Genomic DNA, 13144 nt, shown 5'->3' on the forward strand with positions numbered 1-13144 from the left:
CATTTAGTTTGTTCCTATACTTACACATTCTAAAGAATAGGCACATAGATGTAGAGGTGGAAGGGTCTTTAGACATGCTTGAGTCCAAGGCTAACATTTTACAAATGAGAAAATTGAGGCTCAGAGCAGAGAAATGACTTGCCCAAGCTCAAATATTTATTAAGTAACAAGATTAAGATTTGAACCCAAATCCTCTGAGTTCAAATAAAGGATTCTTTTCACTGCTGCTTTGTGGTGTGGCCATTGATCCTATAGGAGAGAGGAAGTAGCAAGGTTTGTCCCTTGCTCCACTCACTTGTGTAGAATCAGCTTGCCTAAGCTGTGATCTAACAGTAATATCAAAATCATGCTTCAAAGTACCTGAATAACTCAACTGCTGACCTTCTTTCTCATTTGGGATCTAACAGCAGTAAATACTGAGCACCTAAAAGGACCAGGTCAGCCATTCCCTTTGAAGTCTATATCTTAGGCTGGGGTCTGGTTCTTTTCCCTCCTTATTGCTACATGGCTTTCAAACTTGATGAACTTTCATACTAGAAGACCATGGTCTGGAGAAGGGATTGTGATAGTGTGGCAGACATGGAATAGAGAATTGGGATATAACAGTGCCTGCATCTATGTGCTGGAATTCAGTGTGGTTCTCCAACACCGAGCCTTTAGGGAAGATACGGCTCCCAGAATTAGCCAAAAAAGTGATGGAGTAGCCATATATAAATACACATTCCCATTGTACCTGGGAATGACAAATCTATTAGAGACCCTAGAAGACTCCTAGCAAATTCAGAAGAACTGACAAACCTACTTCTGCAATGAATTACACAAGTTAATTGTAAATGCGATAACAGATTTATAAATAGATGCAATCTTGCAGTTAACTTGGTTTTCCTGCCTCCATTTTATAGACAAGGTAACAGAAACCCTGGGTAAAGTGACTTACTCAAGATTAAAGATAATTGGAAGTCTCTGTCTGTTAGAGGCAAACACCTTTGAAAATATACATCTCCCAGTTTTATGACAACATTACCAATGATGGTTAGAAGTTTGGGTTTAGGTTTTTAAATAAAACTATCTCTATCGATACATCTGTCAAGGAAACTTAATCTGACTGACATTTGCTAGTTAGAAAAGAGTCCTACCTCCTCCCTACCATGGAGATGAGTGGAAGGCATTCCAAAAAAGAAGAAATCTTAAGGGTATTTTTTAAAAGATGTCATTTTGTAGTGTAGGGCAGCTTGAAATTCCTATTAGGTAAACCCTTGAGCAAGAATTCTTCCCCCACCACTTCCTTCTCCCTGCCACTACTAACCCAAGCTTCAGAAATCACTTCATCCTGGCTTTTTTCCAAGTCCTGAGGGTTCAATGTGGCATAAAAGGAAGCCTGGCATTAGCAAGGCTTGAAATCCTAGGGGATTCATTTCCTAAAGGGAGTTAACATCTCCCTCTCAAAGGAGCTAATGTAAAATCATTTGGAAAATTGTTTATCTTTACTAGACCACAAAGTCCAAACTAAGTCCTTTGAACTTTTCAGGAACTAAATCTAATTGGGTGGGCTCCCAGTCAGACCCAGCTTATTTTTCATGCTAGTGAATAGTATCTTAGCACAATTTCCATGCCTCTGTGCAAATGACAATGTGCCTATCACAGCTGAAGAACCAAAGGCCATACGAGTAACTGCTAACAAATACAATAATTTAGGCAGCTTAGCAGAATGAGTAGAATACTGAATTTGGAGTCAGAAAAGATCAGGTTTAAATTCCATCTCTGCCATTTAATAAATCTATGATCTTTGGGAAGTTTTGGGCCTTAGTTTCTTCATCTTTAAAATGAAGAATTTGAACTCAGAGTTTTCTAAGGTCCCTTCCAGGTCTACATCTATGATCTTATGATTAATTATCCAATATATACAGTTTTCTTTTTGAAGTGAGGTTTCCTTAACTTATGGTTATTAGTGAAGAGAACAGGTTTGATTTTCTACCTCTTCAGAGCTACCACTAATCTTACATTTCCTAGGAAGGCCCAACCCAACATGGGTTTACATATAACATTTGACAATAAAAAAGTATGATATATTGTTTAATCTAACAAAGGTTCATTCTTATGACAGAATGACAAACAGGTCCCCAGGTAAAATTTATTAATGGTTATTTTCTTCTCATGGTCAAGACTGGGATTTAGAGCTCTCGATCCTTAGACAGAAACATATCTGTATTACTAGGAATAGAGTCATGTACAAAAGCTATGAGATTTCTAAGAGACTGGATACACAGTAAATCAGCAGAATGATGTGGTAACCAGGAGAAAGAAGAGGGAGGATGGTGATAACCCTGCAATAGTCTGCCCTGGCCTGATCACATCTAGATTATGGCACTAATTTGGGGGTGTCACATTTTAGAAGGGGCACTATCATATGAGCATTCCAGACAAAAAAAGACTTGAGGCCAAGTCATATTAGAACCCTTAGAAGAAACTGAAGGTGTCTTGCCTGGAGAATAGCAGTCTTATGTTAGTTTATTGTTGTTGTTGTTTTAAATACTTGAAGGGCTATTATATAAAAGAGAGTCTGACTTTAATTGCTTGTTCCTGTAAGGAAGAACTAGGAACAATGGGTATTAGTTAGAGAAAGGAAGATTTTGTTCCACATTAGTGAGAAAACTTCTTAACCATTTTTGGAATGGGTTGCCTCAGGGTAGTGAGCTCCCTGTCACTGGAAGTGTTCAGACAGAAGTAGAATGATTACTTGTTGGAGGTACTGCTTCCAGATTAGACTTGATGACCTCCAAGATTCTAAAGAGTTCATGATTCAAGGTCTACCCCCCCCCAAAAAAAACAACTTCCTATTTGCAAAGAGATTGAATGAGTGCTTCCTAAATTCAGCAAAGAATTTGGAGTCTTTTAAATCTATTGTGATTTTAGCTCTTATTTAAACTAAAAAAGATCAATAAATTCCCATCTAAATGGCTATTGCAAAAGTTTTGATACCTTTCTAAGTCAAGAGTTCTCAGTACTCATAACTTCTTGAAGGACAGGGAACATTTCTTGGCTATCTTTGTATCTACCTACAGTACCTTTAATGAGGTTGGTGAACATAAAGTTTTGTGATGAATAGCTAATGTTTCTTCTTTTGGGTTCACTTTTATTTATTCTACTTATTAAGAGGGCACAAGGTATTTAACTTTTGCATTAGTAAGAGTTTCTTTCAAAAGATTTTGATGGTTCCATTTGATTTGGAAGTTCTTCAAACTTATGCAGACCCCACTGAACTATTCAGAGTGTCATGTCTTTCTTCAAATGGACAGAATATAACTTTTTGTTTTTGTTTTTGTTTTTTTTAGATTTTTGCAAGGCAGATGGGGTTAAGTGGCTTGCCCAAGGCCACACAGCTAGGTAATTATTAAGTGTCTGAGACCGGATTTGAACCCAGGTACTCCTGACTCCAGGGCTCGTACTTTATCCACTGCGCCGCCTAGCGGCCCCCAGATTATAACTTTTGGACTAAAAGAATATACCTAATTATATTTGTATGAGCTTGTATTTGGACACTTCCCTCTTGCATGGACTGCTGGATACAACTTCAGTTTTTTGAGAGGTATAGACTAGTGCAATTAAGTCAATATGCCAAGGATCACTCAGTCAGTAGACAATCGTTTATTAAGCACCTACATTGTGACAGTCATTATGCTGCTAGAGCTGAGAATATTAAAAACTAAATAGAGGGGCAGCTAGGTGGCACAGTAGATAAAGCACCAGCCCTGGAGTCAGGAGTACCTGGGTTCAAATCCGGTCTCAGACACTTAATAATTACCTAGCTGTGTGGCCTTGGGCAAGCCACTTAACCCCATTTGCCTTGGAAAAACCTAAAAAAAAAAACTAAATAGAAATAGATTTTGCTCTCAAGGGTTTTATATTCTTTTAAGAGAAATATGTACATAAAGTAGAGTTTCCTTAGAGGTGGTACTTCCTTGGGAAAAATGCTTTAAAAGAACAACGAATCCATCAGGCTTTATATTACTGAGTTTCTCTCTTCCTCCCCCTTACTAGTTCTTTTCTACTTTTTTTCTGAAATGCTAAGATAATGAGAATAGTAAAATTAAATAATAAGTTGGAAAGAATTTTAAAAAACCACAACTTCTCAAGTCTATTCTAATCAGGACCTTGGCCAGGGTCTCCTCCCCAGTGCCAGATGCTCCAAGCTATCTACACTAATATCCCTCCCCCCATCCCCCAATCATGTCTATTTTAAGTTTCTCACTTTCTTGTTGTCTAATAAGGATCAATTTTGGAGGAAGGGATAGATGTGGTAAATGACTCAGGTGCTGGCTCATTGGTTCTGTGTACAAGATTTACTTCCTTTAGTTTCCAGAGCCCTATGCAAGCAAATAAAAGGAAGTGTGACACAGTACCTAACAAATAACAAGGGCTTAATAAATGCTTGTTGGAGGATGGATGAATGGATGGATGCATGGATGGAGAACTGATTGATGTACTTATGGACCAAGGGGGCAGCTAGGTGGCACAGTGGATAGGATGTCAAAGCTGAAGTTCAGGAAGATTTATCTTCCTGAGTTCAAATTTGGCCTCAGAAACTTACTAGCTGTGTGACCCTGAGCAAGTCACTTGGCCCTGTTTGCCTCAATTTCCTCAAATGTAAAATGAACTGGAAAAGAAAATGGCAAAATCAGTCCAGCATCTTTGCCAAGTAATCTCCAAACAGGGTCATGAAGAATTAGACATGACTGAAACAACTAAAAAGGAGCAACAACAAAAAATGCTTTCAGTTATAGGTCCCACTTATAAAGAAATTCTTTCTCTTCTTCCCACTTCCACTTTCAGACACTTACACACAAATATAAATACAAATTATCCAACAAGGAAAGCATAGAGTAGTAGAAATCTTTTTTGTCCCAAAGGAAGGTGAGCTCTATCCTCCTGAGCAGGGTCCATATGAATCAAATACCCTTCCTCTTGGTATCCCAAGATTCCTACCTCAGGATGACTCCATGGGAACCTGACCAGGCAACCTCCTAACCTATCCCCATACAGAACCTACAGAATGATAGGGCCACCCCCTATCCAGCCTCCTGGAGGGAAAGTAGAAGGAAGAACTGGAAGTGGAGGTAGCTCAGATATCCTTCTCATTCAATATTGATGGTGTAATGGAATACTGCACTTTGCTTCTCCTACCTCCCAATCCTCCTCCTGGCTCTAGGACCATAGAGTCGGCTGCTAGCAACAAAGGGTCATCAAACAGAACCTGTGCCCACAATCCAGGAAATTCAACCCCCTTCACTTGGGGGAGCAAAGCCCAATCAAGCAACAAGACGAGGTAGGAACCACCTAGCCCCTTAGGGTTTCCATCCTAGGTACCATTTCAGAATTGGTGAGGAGGGAAGACAAATTTGGGGAAGGAATGACTTCATTTCCTCTACAGAAACTAGGGAGAAGCCTGGAGACAAAGGGATTAGAGAAAGGCGCACGTAGTTAGATCTCAATGAGCCAAGGCTGACTGTCGACTGAATGCATGTTTCTCCTAGCAGTCCTCTGTTTTGACCACTCTGTCACACCAAGTGACTGTCATTTGCAACTCTTCTGTTATAGCTTTCTTCCTTCCTTTCCCTTCCCTTCCCTCTAGTAGGGGGGAGGGGAGGGGGCTGCAGGACTGGGGACTGAGAGACACTAATGACTCAGAGCTCAGAGGGGCAAAGGAAGGGAGGGTTCTTAAGTTACTCTGTGTAGGACCACACAGCACAGAGGACTTAGTTTTAAGTTTGGCTCCAAGTAAAAAGATTGATATTTGGTGGTGTCCTAGGTTCTGTATTTGCTGGAGTCTTTGCTCGTACATAGTTCCATTCTAGAAGATGTAAGGAGTACTGGAGGAGACAGTTGCTCCAATGGCTTAACTGGGTGAATTCTCAGTAGGGGACATTTAGTCCCAAATTTCTGTAAACTCAGGTCCTCTTGAAGAATAAAGAGGCTTTGGAAAAGAAAGGGAAGAAGATGGAGGAAGCAAGTGTGTAAGAGGGACTCTGAGAATGACCTAATCATGTTTTCTCTCATGTGTTTCTACTTGTCTCTACTCTTTTCCATCTCCAACTCCACCCGTGCCTGGGGCCTCCTCTCAGAGCTGGAAAGAGTGTATTCTCTGCCATGAAACTTGGCAAGAGTCGACCTCACAAGGAAGAGCAACAGAGACAAGGTAAAGATGCTTACCCTTGCTCTCCTCTCCTTCCAGTTCCTATTCTTCAGACCATTCTTTCCTATCACATCAAGCTGGGCACAATTCTACCCAAACCCCAAGTTTTACATTCCTTGAATTGATCCCATACAAACTCAACAAGGGAGAATCGTTATCCCCATTGACTGAGTTTTTTAAAAGCCTCATAAGAAATAAAGTCTTCTAGGAACAGGGCAGATAATACTGAAAAATGAGGAACTGGAATTGAATTACTTCTGAATAGAAGAACATTCTTATTCTCTTATAAGTTAAACCAACAACTCAGTCCCCTTCACTGTCACTGTGAGATTTGCCAGTTTTTATAGTATGAATTTCATATAATCATTTCTTCTCCCTCTGTTCCCTTAAAGGCTCTTTTCTTCCTTTCCCCTTTGCCCCATCAACTTCACTGAGATGCTAAAAGGATTAAATTGAGGAAGCTTAATAGAAACATTGAAAAGTTGGATTTGTTTTTCCTTTTAACTATTTGATCAAGTGTTGCAGAGTGATCTTATTTGTATATTGTATTCCAAATAGACTGTGAGTTTCTTGAGAGTAGGGTCTCTCCATTTTTCTTTTCATATGACCAATGCTTGGATTAAATTGAATGCCAAACAAATATTTTTCCAGTCATTTATTTTCCATTAGACTGTAAGATCTATTGAGGAGGATAGGGAGAACCCTTGGTACAAATCCTAAATGTCTTCATTCATTCTTTTATTCTTCTGCATCTGGGGGTTACGACTGATTCATTGTATACAATGCCCATTTAAGTTTTTAAACTGAACCCACTTTATGAAATTCACGAGCAATAGAATGACTTAAAATGAGGTCATGAGGAACTGTTTTCATTTTTGTCTTTGTACTCTCAGAAGAATTTAAGGTCAGGGACTGCTTGGTTTCATATTTTGTAATTTCAGAGCCTGGTACTTGCACAAATGAATGCTTGTTGATGTGAATTTTTATGAAAATCCATTGAGTTGGAGATTCCCCAAACTCTTATTTTGCTTGGTTCTATAAGGGAAGAACTAGGAGAATGTTTGGAAATTATTGGTATAGTAAAATGGGAATTCTTTTGGAATATGACTGGTGAGGTTCCAACTCTAAAATCTTGAAGATTGAGTTTCAATTCTGGGTGAGGGAGGAACTCCCTCTCTTAAGTAGAATGAATGAGTTTTCCAAGTGGAGATTGGATAACAACTTGTTATAAATATTATAGAGGATTGTTAGGTACTGATTAAATTAGGTGGTCTTCAAGGTCCTCATTGATCCCCAAAGTCTGTGAGTCTATGAAACTTCCCAGTACAGCAGGCCTACAGATGGTATCTCCATTTGTTATGAACTCCTGCTATGAGTCAGAGTTTGTAAGATAATCTCCCAGGAGTGGTATTAAGAAAGATAATAATTCATATTTGCTGTGAATGTAAAAACTGTGCTAAAATAGAAAGAGAAATGGTTCCAGATCCAGAAAGACCTGAGTTCACGTCTTGCCTCTGATACATAGCTCTATACATAGTTCTATAATTCTGAACTCAAATTGTGTTCCAAGTAACTCTATAAAACTCTAACTGAGAAGGTGACAGCTTTTCTTGATGTAAGGAGTTTCTCCCTCTGGACATTCTCTATACCAATAAAATCACAGGTCTAGTCTCTGCCTCCTATAAAAACACAGTTTGGGAAAGGTAAGGAGTTTAGGGATCTAGAGTCGTTTATAGCTAATAAATAATCCTGCAAAAGCAAAAGTATGAACTCCAGAAATTGAAAGTACTGGAAAGTCTGGGAAAGAAGAAAAGGAAGAAAAGTTAGATATGACTGAAGACCAGAAGAGTTAGGAATGGGTAAAATAGGGAGAGAGGAGGTGGCAATGAGAGGCTATTTTTTATGGCTATCATTGGGAAATACTTCAGAAGTTCTAGACTATCTCTCTGCTTCCCAATATGACTGATTCCAGCTCTAAAGTTAGCTCCTGTGTTTCTACACTTGGAATAATAATCCCCTTCCCAGGCAGAGTCAATCCAATCCTCCCTCCACACAGCTGGCAGTGATTTTCTTAAAGTTCATATCTGTTCATGTCATTCCTCTACTGAACACAACAGCCCCCCTGGTTACCTCTAGGATCAAATATAAGCTACTGTGACATTTTGGGAAGCCCACAGGCAGGATACAAGGATAATCATCACCTGTGATAGGAAAAGTGAAACCCAAGTTAGGAAGAGAGCCGACAGTTCTACTCACTAAGTAGAATTCAGTTCCAAGAGAATCTACCAAAGATCAGGAATTCAAAATGAAGAATATTAGAGAACTGACATTTTGTCTAACTCAAAGTCCTTTTTCAAAGTTGAAATCATTTTATTAGAGATCTACATGTCTCACATCTCATTAGCAATGATATCCTATGTGATAATTAGACAATGTCCATTATACCCTTTCTTGACCTACTCAACCTCCCACTAGACTATAGGACCACATCCCAGCCCTCTCTACTACACACTGCTTTGGACCAATGGATTTATGAGGTGGCATAGGTGTTTATTAGTTCTGGGATAAAGGCATTGTACGTCCTTTCCATGGAAGGACTGTGATCCTTCAAATCTGTCAGGATAAAGATATATAAAGTCCATAACTAAAACTATCCTGAACAACAAGCATATTCTTCCTACCCATCAATCAGTGAATCTACAAGCATTTATTAAGTGCTTATTAATGTGGATGCTAGTCAGAATGTTAACTTCTTGGGACACAAAGAAAAAGAAAACCCCAAAAAAGTCCTTATTTTCAAAAACCTCACATTATTCTAATGGAGAAGTCAACACACACAGTTCAGTAATATATAAAATAAATTTAGAGTACAAGTAAGGGGGATAAAGGGAAAGGTACTAATGTGGGGGATTAGGCAAGACTTCCTAAAGGAGATGAATCTTGAAATAAACCATAAAAGAAGCAAAGGCCCCAATAAAAAGGAGTTAGGTGGGAGAACAGGTCAGATATGGGGGACAGCTATTGCAAAGGCAGAGGAAATGGGAAATGGAACTTTATGTGTGAAGAGCCAAAAGCAGGCCAGTATGCATAGGATTGTAAGAAGAATAGAAAAGTAGGGAGGAGGCAGCTTGTGAAAAGGCTTTAAATGCAAAGGAAGTTTATATTGAATCCCAGAGATAATAAAGAATTATTGATGTTTATTAATTAAGGTACTAAAATCATCAGCCCTGACATTTAAGGTAATCATTTTATCAACTATGTGGAGGATACATTGAACTGAGGCAGGGAGACTAGCTAGAAGGCTATTACAATGGAATAGGCCAAAGGTTTTGAGAGTCTAAGTTAGAGTGGCAGTAGTGAGAGGGGATTTATGTAAAAGCTGTTGTGGAAAAAGAAACATATTATTCATGTTACAAAAAACCATTACCAAAACAGACCAAAAGGAAATAAAATATGAAAATAATTTGATTCAATCTGCATTCAGTCCGATTAATTCTTCTCTGGATATGGATAGCATTTTCCATCATGAGTCCTTTGAAAATTACTTGGTTGCTCCAGGAGGGATGGGAATTCAGGGAAGCCTGGAAGGATTTGCATGAACTGATGCTGAGTGAGATGAGCAGAACCAGAAGAACAATGTACACCCTAACAGCAACATGGGGTTGATCAACCTTAATGGATTTGCTCATTCCATCAGTGCAATAATCAGGCACAATTTGGGGATATCTGCAATGGAGAATACCATCTGTATCCAGAGAAAGAATTGTGGGGTTTGAACAAAGACAAAGACTGTTATCTTTAATTTACCAAAAAAAAACCCATTATCTTATTATGTAATTTTGCTTTTTCTTATACTTCATTTTTTTCCTTAAGGATATGATTTCTCTCTCATCACATTCAACTTAGATCAATGTATACCATGGAAACAATGTAAAAACCAACAGATTGCCTTCTGTGGGGGGGGAAAGGGAAGTGAAATTAGGGGAAAAATTATAAAATTAAAAAATATAAATAACTTCCTTTGTAAAAAAAAGTTACTTGGTTAGAGTTAAATCACTCATAGTTGATCATCTCACAGTGCTGCTGTTGCTATATATGATGTTCTCTGGGTTCTGCTCATTTCACTTTGTTTCAGTTCATGTAAATCTTTTTTCTAAAATCAGACTGCTCATTATTTCTTTTAGCACAATGTATTCCATTACATTCATATAGCTCAACTTGTTCAGCTATTCCCAATTGATGGATATCTCCTCAATTTCATTTTTTTTTGCAATCTCTAAAATATTTGAGGGAAGTTGATACTGGCTAAGTTCCAGTTGACTCTACAGAATCAGCCTTTTTTTATTTCACTTGGTAAGCAATGACTGTTGTAAGAAATCCCAGGAATCCTATCTTTCCTGCCACTTAGCCTTCTTTGTTCTTCCACCAGATGAGCCAGCTGTACTTGAGATGGAGGACCTTGACCGCCTGGCCATTCATCTTGGGGATGGCCTGGACCCTGACTCTATCTCCTTGGCCTCTGTCACAGCACTTACAACCAATGTCTCCAATAAGAGGTAAGAGAAGAATCACCCCCTCTGTCCCAGGCCCCTCAATCACCAGCAAGCAAAAGCTCCTTCACAGGCTTTTCCAAGACTTGAGGTGATAAAGAGTTGACTGTCTGGGCCCTGCTGCCCCCCCATTTCTCACACTGCTTACCATGGTTCAATGGAAAGAGTGTTGTCATGGAGGCAACAGTCCTTTGTTTAAATCCCAACTCTGCCATTTTATTTCATGGCCTTGCTAAAATTCAACCTCTTGGGCATCCATTTCCACATCTATAAAATCTGGGGGTTGAATTAAATGACTTTCAAGATCCCATCTAACTCTGAATCTGTTATCATTTTGTATTTATTTTCAGCTTCATTCCCATACACACAACCCATCGTCTATAGGAAGGCAGAAGAAAGTTGGGTATAGAACTCATATCCCAGAACCTATGAACCTCCAAAGTTTTTATTGAGCTCATTTCCCTCTATACGCCACACCAGATCACTGAGGTGTGTACATTTCTCCCCCATAGGTCCAAGCCTGACATTAAGATGGAGCCAAGTGCTGGAAGGCCCATGGATTATCAGGTAGGTTGGAGCTTGAACTCAAATGCTTCTCAAACCTGAATTCTCTTGAGTTCATCCAGCTTGATGGATTCACAGACTATGTACAGGTATGGATCTCAAGGTCATAGTAATTATGTCTTTATGGCCTGGCCATCAGAGGAGAAGTTGGGGATAGAAATGGAGGCATTTGTCAATATAAATTGTCAAGTTCATTTGCTATTTTTTTAATCTGCTGTAACTACTTAGATGCCTGCAGGAAAAATTGATCCTATCATATGCTGACGCAGAAGAAGACTGGAAATGTTTGATTCATGGATAAAGTAGATTTCTTTGTTGTTGGGTCATTTCAATTGTGTCCAATTCTTCCCGACCTTATTTTGGATTTTTTTTTTGGTAATGATATTGGCATGGTTTGCTATTTCTTTCTCAACCTCATTTACAAATGAGGAAACTGAGGCAATAAGGGTTAAGTGACTTACCCAAAAGTACACAGTTAGTAAGGGTCTGAGGTCAGATTTGAACTCAAGAAGAGGAGTCTTCCTGACTCCAGACCTAGAATCCTATCCACTGTGCCACTTAGTTGTCAGATAAAATAATGTTTACTGCCAAATAGTTGTAGTGATCTTGGGCAACCAGAACTCCAAGTCTCAACTTCCTCATCTGTAAAAGGGTTAAACTAAATTATCTCTAAAATCCCTACTAATTATAACATTCTTTAAATTAAAAGAGACAACAAAGCATGGGTTGGATGTTGGACTTGTATATTTACTCAGAACCTCAGATCTTGGAAGCCTTAAAGTACTCTAAAAAGATGAGTTATTATTGCTATGAGAAATAGCAAAGTAACTTCTAGACTAGATACAATATTAAAAAATAGCAACAGGGGCAACTAGGTGGCATAGTGGATAGAGTACCAGCCCTGGAGTCAGGAGGACCTGAGTTCAGCCTCAGATACTTGATACATACCAACTGAGTGACCTTGGGCAAGTCACTTAACCTAATTGTCCTATAGAAACAACCCCACCCCCACGCCAAAATAGCAAGTTTACTTTGAAATCATAGGATTCCATAGAATGGATGCTTCTTGAAGGCAGGCCCTTATTTCATATTTGTCTTTGTTTCCCTTGGCCCTAACAATGCCTTTCATACAGTAGGCATTTAATAAATGTGTGTGACATTGAAATGAAGCATAAAATCTCTGTATTGAAAGGATTCTCACAGTCATTTACTCTAACCCATACTTGAACAAATATCCTCTCTATATTTTTCCATCCTGACAAGTGGTTAACCAACTTAAAAACCATTAGGAACACACTTAGCAGTCACTCAAGGCAGGTTATTCTACTTCCAGGCAGCTCTAATTGTTTCAGAGTTTTAAAAGTTGAGTTGAAATCTCACTATGCAATATCTACCTCTTACTCCCCCCCCACACACACACACACACATACACACACAAGGGTCAAGCAGTACAAATGTTATTACTTGTTCACATAGAAGGCTCTTCTAACTTGAAGACAGAAGTCAAGTAACCCCTAAGTTTTCCCTTCTCCAGGTTACATATCCCCAGCTATTCCATCTGATCTGAGTGTAGCCTGGAACCAAGGACTGGGGCTATCCTGCTCACACTCCTCTGAAAGTATCATGTACTAGAAAGTCAGTTTCCTAGTTCAGCTGTACAGACTGAATGGCGTCACCCAGATAATCGCTTTTCCCCAGATAAATAGTATTTTAGAATTCTGAAGGCCTTCACAGACATCAGCTTTATGAGTGAAAGAACAAAAGGACTCCAGAAAAATTTTATACTACTGCTGTATGCCTTTACAGCAAATATTTTACATGAACCCAATTCTCACAAAAA

The 13144-nt window shown here is 38.9% G+C and overlaps 1 protein-coding gene across 1 annotated transcript in view; it reads left to right on the forward strand.

Annotated features, from left to right (window-relative positions):
- The window catches only part of OTOF (otoferlin), a 178847-nt gene that overhangs the window by 96050 nt on the left and 69653 nt on the right, over nt 1-13144 (forward strand). Inside the window, exons 8-10 of the mRNA XM_074188236.1 lie at nt 6120-6193; nt 10620-10746; nt 11253-11307. Of these exons, the coding sequence (XP_074044337.1) occupies nt 6120-6193; nt 10620-10746; nt 11253-11307 (256 nt within the window). The remainder of the gene's footprint in view (nt 1-6119; nt 6194-10619; nt 10747-11252; nt 11308-13144) is intronic.

This window comes from Macrotis lagotis, chromosome 1 (genome assembly GCF_037893015.1).
Source record: "Macrotis lagotis isolate mMagLag1 chromosome 1, bilby.v1.9.chrom.fasta, whole genome shotgun sequence".
Classification (NCBI taxonomy): domain Eukaryota; kingdom Metazoa; phylum Chordata; class Mammalia; order Peramelemorphia; family Peramelidae; genus Macrotis; species Macrotis lagotis.